Below are 7,831 nucleotides of genomic sequence, written 5' to 3' on the forward strand. Positions count from 1 at the left end.
AAGAGGGGTGTTTTCTTCAGCACTGATATCTCCCAAAGCACAGCAGACTGCTTCAAAACAAAAACTTTGTTTTTCTATTCCAGTAACATCCGTCTTTCCTTAGGCTCCAATTTGTCCTCCCTGGGACTTTCTCCCTGTCTGCCCTAGGACTTTTTCCCTGACCACCGTGGGACCTTCTCTCCCTTAAGCTGTCTCAGAGCTTCAGTCTTTTTCCTCAGGCTCAGCCAGCCACGCTTACAGCTATACTTGTACTATAGTTACAAAACTATAGTATTAAGCTGGGTGTCAACACTCACCCAATTAAATGAAACATGAAGTCACAGGTAACCAATCAGGCAGCAGTTTCTGGGTTCTACTGCCAGACCCAGACTGCCATCTGTCCCTGGGGTGCAAAGGGCACATAGATGCCCTGCTTATGAAACTATTTATAAGACTTATTTACAAGGCCTGCCAAGTGTTAGCCACAGGAATTGCAGGCTGGAACTCAGCTCATTCAACATTTTTCATCATAGGAACCCAACTACATCTTTTCTTCTGTGGCAACTTCAGCATGTTGTGATAGGTCTACAATGGTAGTGATGCAATGGGTTGTATGGATAGGAATCATCCATTCCAATCCATCTGGGAGGAGAGGGAGGGTGTCAGGTATCTCAATCTGCTTCCTAGGCTCTGACCGGCTGATCCACTTGATTCTCTTTGGGAATTCCCTAGCCAGAGTTGTGTCATATTCATTGAAGTGTTGTATTACGTTAGATGTTAAGGTCAGGAAATATCCCTTGGGTAAAGGGGCCCCTACTCTAATACTGAGGACAGGGTCAGAGAGCTGCAGTCTGGTTATAGGACAAAATAAAGGATTCTGGGAATTCAGAGACTAAGAGAAGCAGCTGTTCTCCCACAGGCATTGGAAGTGCAATCAGATCTCAGAGCTCAGTAGTGGCAGGGAGACAATTAACAGGATTGATGGAGAAGAGGCCGATGAGGTCTAAAGGGGTCAATCTGGCCCTTTCCAGCTTCAGAGAAGGAGCTCCACAATGCATGGAATGAGAGAAGACTGCCTGTAACTGCATATGTAAGTTAAGTGGTTTGCTTTGCATGCTTATTTCTGTTTCCGTTTAATACCAGAAGCTCAGATTGTGGATGAAGGGGTTGAAGGAGACCATAGATGGCACCTGGGAAGGCACTGCTAGTATGGGAAAATAAGGCTGATAAAAGGCTATAAACTGTATGAGAGGTCCTGAGCCTCTGCAACTATTAGGCTGAGGACAGACATTACACATAAACTGGTTTAAGTGATCAGTAGCTGGTTTAAATCTGTAACAGAACAGATGCTCAGTACACATAAACAAGTCTGATAATGACTGAAACCGGTTTGAGATAAACCTGGTTGAATGTAGTATTAGACTTCACTGATTTAGCTTAAACTGGTTTATTCAAAGTCTGTCTCAGACCCCTTGCTGGTTTAAGATAAACCAGACACCCCCAGCATCCCAGAATGCTCTCTGGCCTGGGTGGAGCTCTCTACTTCACAGCAGGGCAGGCCCCTCCCCTCTGCTCCCTGGCTCCACATCTGGCAAAGACTTGCAGGCACAGCAGGGTCTGCCTGGCTTCCCCCCTGCCCTACCCTTCCCTTCCCCTCTGCTCAAGCAGGAAATCCACCACTCCCTCTCTCCCATTTCCCACAGCATGGACCCCAACCCCACAGACCCTAGGCATGTGGTATATGCTAGCTAATGCTGAGAGGTGTCGCTGTGTGTAAGTGTCTCCAATTTCACTGGGACAGGCAGACAGAACAGTGACTGCTTAGGGCTGTTTGGAGTTAATCAACAGGTCAGCTGGTAAGCTGTTTAAGAAGAGTTTTAAGTAATGGAGAAAAGCTATTGTTTTGCTGGTTGGGTGATATACACAGTCATTGCCCGCCCCCCCCGGCTTGCTTACCTGTCAGTTTGCTGCAGACAATATAAAGAAGCAAGGAGGGAGACTGAAAAGCTATGTATCATCAACAGATACATGCACTGCACTTCCCTTCCTCTCCCTCCTACTTCCCCTCCATGTTGCCTCAGAGTGCTAGCAGGTGGCTGGGGTCTGGCAACACTCCCACCCCGTGAGCAGCCAGCAGAGAAAAGCCTTGAATAGAGCAGGCAGACTTCCCTAATCAAAGGTCCTGCCAGGGCCGGGCCTGGCCTGGCCTGGCCATGCCCCCCAGGTCAGTGCAGTGTAAAGGAAGGGAGGGCTGCTCTAGCACCCCCTAGCTTCTCTCCTGAGCCACTGCAGGCATATGCATGGATTTTAAGAGGCTTGAGCAGGTGGTGGAGCAGCTGGGCCTAATTAGGTGGTCACATGACCACAAGAGGGCCTCTGGATTGCAGGGCTGGGCAGCCTCAGTATAATCCTTAAGAGGAGCTGACAGTTGCTGCAGGGAGCTGAAGAATGGACATCACTTAGCTGGAGATCTGCTGCTCCCAGAACACCTTGAGGTTAAGGGTAGTAATTATGGGGATGGAATAGGTTCCTGGTCCTGGGAAATGACCTAAAACGACACCCTGCTGAGGTTGGATGGCATGATGGGGCTTCCTGTGGCAGGGCAGACTCTAGGAAATGCCACTCCTGTGTCTACCCAGTGAAAGGTGCGGATGGGGTGCTGTATAGCTTCAGCCTCCATGACTAGGTGGGTAACCCTGTAGAGGGGACAGGGTAGGGGTCCCAGCACATCATCAGACATCTGAGCCTCAAGGGTTGTAAAGAGATGGAGTAAAGGCTCCATACAGGGGGTTACAGTAGTGGCTCAGTGAGGGGCAGAGAATGAGTGAGCCCAGTGAGTGTGGAACAGTGGGCCCAGGAAGGGTCAAGAGTAACTATGTGGTCTATGAGCTCAGAGAATGAGAACATTATGTGTGGAGGCACCTGAGAAGGTGGACCCATATAGGAGAGAGGGTCCCATCAATGGCTGCCCAGTGTCTCAGCACTTAAAAAAATAATCCCTTCACTCACTGGCTGTTGCAGCCACTGCCGGGGCCTTTGGAGGCTTGTGGCAGTGCAGGGCAGTGGGGGGCAGCGGGGATCACCCTCAACCTGGCAGGAGTTGGTGGGTATGGGGCTTTTTTTTTTTTTTTTTTAATGTGCCAGGATGCTGGGGTTGGGCAGGGCAGCCATTGATGGGGCTGGGAGAGCAGGTGGGGAATAGGGCCTGTTCAATTTGGAGATTCAGCCAATTGGGCAGCTGCTGAATCTCTGAATCAGATTCAACTGAATCGGTTCAGGACAGTGATTCAAATCACTGAATTTAAGCACTGTCCCCCCTGAATCAGCTGAAACTGAATCTGAAGCGAATCCTAGCCACTTCACACAGGCCTAATAGCCATCCTGCCAAATAACCAGGAATCCTTAAAATCCAAACCCAGCTATCATCAATCAGAAATTACCCCATTACTGGGTTAATCTACACATTCATTAATGTGCCATAATTATGGCACATTAATTTTAGTACCTGTAATAACAGGTACTAAATGCGCTGTAATCGGCACTACTGAGCATTAGTGCAGATGAACACTTTTTGTGTGATGCTTAATGTCCACTGGCGGCATTAGCAAAACATGCATTAGCATGGTTTTGGCCAGCTGTGCTAATGCACAGTAAAATTAGTCCAATGGGCACTAAGCGTCTCATGTAGACCTGCCCACTGTTACCAAGGAAGAAATTGGCTTGAATAGAAATAGCTAATCTTAAAGACACACTTGAAGATCAGTTCATTTGGATTGCCAGAAGTCTGGGGGGGGAGTTGTTTTTTGTTTTTGTTTTTTGTCAACATCACTGACACCAGTTTCTCAAATGCACATTACACCTGAAAAGAGCACCCCCCCCCCCCCCGTATGACTGTTTCTACACTGTGGCTAGATTTTTTCCACATTCTTCTCTGGAACACCTATACTAAGAAAACTGGAGAAAAATTGACATAGAAATAATAGAGTCCGAAGTACTGTATAACAGCTCAACCCCTCCCTTCAAAATTAGTGCAATCCCAGACAAGAGCAAAAGGGAAGTTGCAAGTTTTCACATCTTGCCTAGTTATTGCCCAGCCATCATGACATTTGGTAATTAAGCCATTATTGCTGATGACCTCAGTCACAGTCACTAACAAGTGAAGTCTATTCAAATTCCTTGGAGTTCATTAATGGAACTATTTAAATTAAAAGTAAAGGTGAGCTTTGGATAACCTTAAGTTCTCTGCTTCTCCACAGCTGGTGCAGCATGTGAGGCTTCAGGAGTCCTAGTGGCTCTTTTTGGTCATCCTGCCTTGAATCTCTGGGATGAGATGGCTGTTCAGTTTCTGTGGCTCACTCAACCCTCAGCTTCATTGTTAAGCCTGTCATCAGGAACACATTTGTAGATATCCTCTTATAGGGTTTCCTGTTTATCAGGAAAAGATATGAGACCACCAACTCCTTTCCCATGGGCTATCAAAGCATCCATCAGAAACTACCTAAAACATATCCCTTAGTGACACATGCTGTTTTTCAGGCATCACTTTCAGTCATCTTCAAGTTCGTGGTCCACTAGAACCTCCAGAACTTTTACGGCTGCACGGTTGCTTCACCAGTGATCCCGCATTTTATACTCGTACATTTGAGTTTTCCTTACTTAAGTGTGGAATTTTACCTTTGTCTTCTTCGAATTTCACCCTGTTTATTTTGGACCATTTCTCTATCTTAGACCATGTAGATATATGTTCATGTTCAAAGGAAAGTATGGTAACTAAGAGAAGGGGCAATCACCTATACCACAAGGGACTTTTGCCCTCTTTTCCTTTGTTTGTTCCTGAGGGTCCTGCTTCTGCTCTTCTGAGCACTGAAGTGGAATCTAAAAGTCACAGATCACAGCTTTCCAACTTCCCCTTGCTGCTTCCTCTGATTGCTCAATTCAGCATAATTTGGGTGACTATGTCATCATTTCCCCGGGAGGATGTGATCCTTCTTTTTTTCTTTGAAAAGCAAATCCCACCCAACAGCTACTGTATAAAAACAGAAGAAGAGATGGGATTCAGCACCCAACTGCCTAGAAGGCCCACTGCTTTGCTTCTGCAGCTCCTCCCTACCCAGCAGAAACATGAAGGTCACTGTGGCTGCCATTGCCATTCTTCTCCTCGCTGCCTGCTGCTCCCAAATCCAGGCTCAACTTGGTGAGTTCTGTCTTTCTCTTTTATGCAGATATCCGAGTGCTCACTCTCTAAAGCTGTGGCTCAGGGTTCTTTTCAGTGAGCTTAAGGTGCAGGAGGGGGGAGCCCCTCTTCTGTCATTACTGCTCACAGCCTCCCAGTGCAGTTGTTGAGGGTGAAGTATGAGGATGGGATGTAGCCCCCAAAACTGTTGCATACGGCCTTTGTGACCGAAATCTCTCAGAAATCATGGAAGGTCTCTAAGTGGTGCTGATGCAGGTGGACTGGCTGGTAGCTGACCCCAATGTAATACCGGGAAGTGGTGTTCTAATCCTCTAAACCATCTTCAGTCATGAGGTGGAGGGGAAAAAATCACCAGATTGTCTTCTTTCCTCCCCTTCCAGATGGAGTCACCACACCAACTTCCTGCTGCTTCACTTATACCAAAAAGATCCCACGGGCCCTTGTGGCTTCCTACAAGGCCACCAGTAGCAAGTGCTCCCAGCCAGCTGTGATGTGAGTATGCCTTTTCAGAGGAATGTTGTACAACCATGCAGAGAAACATCCATAGGATGGACATATGAATAAACCTGTAATACAGACATCATCTGTATTTTTAACCCTTTTAATGGAATAAGCTAAAATTCAGCTATTCAAAGCTGCTCCAGATTGCCCTGTGACCCTTGCTATTTCATCAATACCCATCCTGGGCAGCTGCAGATATCTTAGGCTGTGCTGATGTTCTGAATTCCCATGCAGAAGAGCCTTGCTTGAGGTCTCATTCTTCAGTTCTTGCATCCACACCCAACACGGGCTGACATTGCCTTTAGTTTCTGAGGCTATTAGAGTACTTGTGAAGGAAAAGTGCTGGTTCAGGAAGTAGTCTTCAGCAGTTCTCCTGAAGCCAGAAAAAGGTTAGGAAAGAAAACAAGGATGTCTTGACGTGTCTGCTAGGGACACATTGGGGGGCAGATCTACAGATGGTGTCACCTAGCACTGCTACAGCTACTGGGGATCCAACCCAAGAGATCCATATTGTGCCATTACAAGTGAAAACAACCAACCATGAGGAAGGCATAGGATGAGGAAGGGGAGAGGCTGCAACAATTAAATGACATTCCCATGGCCTAAGTAAGCAGGAATGATGAGTGCTGTTGCCATTTATTTCACTGGGACCAGACTCAGTATGTGTGCTTCAGTCCAGCAGAGATCAGCTTTCCTATAGTGGAGATAAGCTGAGTTTTGATTGGTCCTTTATTTTTTAAAAATGTCACATTGCTATTTGGAGCAGTGGGCAATACAGATTCCATCTGGTCCTGTATGAACAACTCAGCTGTAGCTTGTGTCTTGGGGCTGGTGGGTCAATTTTATCTTTTCTTCTTTTGAGAAGTCTGAACTGTGCTGTTCTCTTTTTAGCTTCACCACTAAGAAAGGTCGGGAAGTCTGTGCTAATCCCAATGAAAAATGGGTCCAGGACTACATGCAGCATCTCAAGAAAAACTGACCAGCTTCTCACTACAGCACTTACTGACCATCATTCCCCATGCCTTCGGCTTCTGACAGCAGCAATCCCTCTTTCATGGAAATAATATAATTGTATTTAATTGTTTTTAGGAATTTTGATCTATTTGAAGATGGTATTGTTAACTACAACAATTTATTTTATTTAAATTATTTGTGTTCAAGCTAAATTAAGATTAAATATTTTTTTATTTTTAAAAAAATACAAGTTTTACAGTCATAGACTATGATATGACTGTTAATAAAGATGTTTGCCAATTAAAATAATTGTCTATTCCTCTAGCTTGTGTTAGTATGAGTCATGGTTTGGATGGGTATGTGTGGTTTTCTGGAAAATATCTTTCTGGATATTGCAATCCCAATTAAAAACAGCCCTTTACAATTGGCAGTGAAACGGCTTAACTTGAAAAGAAAAAAATCATTTAAAAAAAATGATGGTGGTATTCACTTGTGGGAGAGGGCATTTGAGGGAACCATGTTTGCTGTCAGGTGATGTGGCTCATCTCAGACATGTGGGAGTCAGAATGTGCTGTGATTACAACCAGTAGTTAAACTAAAAGTGAGCAAGAGGGGTACCAGCCTGGGAAGTTGTCTTAGGAGGGATGCCAAACTCATCCCCCAACCCCGTGGAGTCTGCGCCTTGAAAGCAAGAGCAGCCTCACAGTGTTGTTCTTGTAGCAGGAGGCAATGCATGGACACGATGGTGCTGCTGTAGCTTTAAGAGCAAGAACTGGGGTGGACAGAGCATAGTGGCAGCAACAGCAGCTGGGGACTGAGTAAGACTCTAGTGACCCCTAACCCCTAACTCCTGCCCCCAACTCTCAGAACTCATGTACACCAACCAGCCCCCTGCTCCCCTCTTCTTGGAAACCTTGCTCTCCTACATGGTTTACCAACAGCATAATGCCTGCTTGTTACACTACTGGTTACAGCAGTCATTCCTTAACTTTTCTGTAGAAGGTCCCCTCTCACTTAGGACAAAGCCACTCCTGTCACTCGGCAGAATGGGAAGGGGAGGATGATATGAGATCTTCATGTCCTACGTAGGAGCCAGAATTTCAAGTGCCAATTCCTAGCTCTCTGTCTGTGGTAGAGAGGTGAGTTTTAGGTGGAGCTTTGCAGGCAATGAGTGTCCTGTTTTGGGTCAGGAGATACCCACTA

The 7,831-nt window shown here is 46.1% G+C and overlaps 1 protein-coding gene across 1 annotated transcript; it reads left to right on the forward strand.

Moving 5' to 3' along the window:
* The first annotated feature begins 5,034 nt into the window (after nt 1-5,034).
* LOC149854036 (C-C motif chemokine 3-like) lies at nt 5,035-6,931 on the forward strand. The gene is made up of 3 exons (XM_090025400.1): nt 5,035-5,173; nt 5,554-5,665; nt 6,566-6,931. The coding sequence occupies exons 1-3, from the start codon at nt 5,101-5,103 to the stop codon at nt 6,651-6,653; spliced, it is 273 nt and encodes a 90-aa protein (XP_089881526.1). The 5' UTR covers nt 5,035-5,100; the 3' UTR covers nt 6,654-6,931.
* The last annotated feature ends 900 nt before the right edge of the window (nt 6,932-7,831 follow it).

This window comes from Crocodylus siamensis, chromosome 13 (genome assembly GCF_052110815.1).
Source record: "Crocodylus siamensis isolate JL-2025a chromosome 13, ASM5211081v1, whole genome shotgun sequence".
NCBI lineage: Eukaryota > Metazoa > Chordata > Crocodylia > Crocodylidae > Crocodylus > Crocodylus siamensis.

Coding starts and splice junctions, on each gene's coding strand:
- LOC149854036 (XM_090025400.1), top strand. CDS start 5,101: ATGAAGGTCACTGTGGCTGCCATTGCCATTCTTCTCCTCGCTGCCTGC. Junction 5,174..5,553: donor CCAAATCCAGGCTCAACTTG/GTGAGTTCTGTC, acceptor CTCCCCTTCCAG/ATGGAGTCACCACACCAACT. Junction 5,666..6,565: donor TGCTCCCAGCCAGCTGTGAT/GTGAGTATGCCT, acceptor TTCTCTTTTTAG/CTTCACCACTAAGAAAGGTC.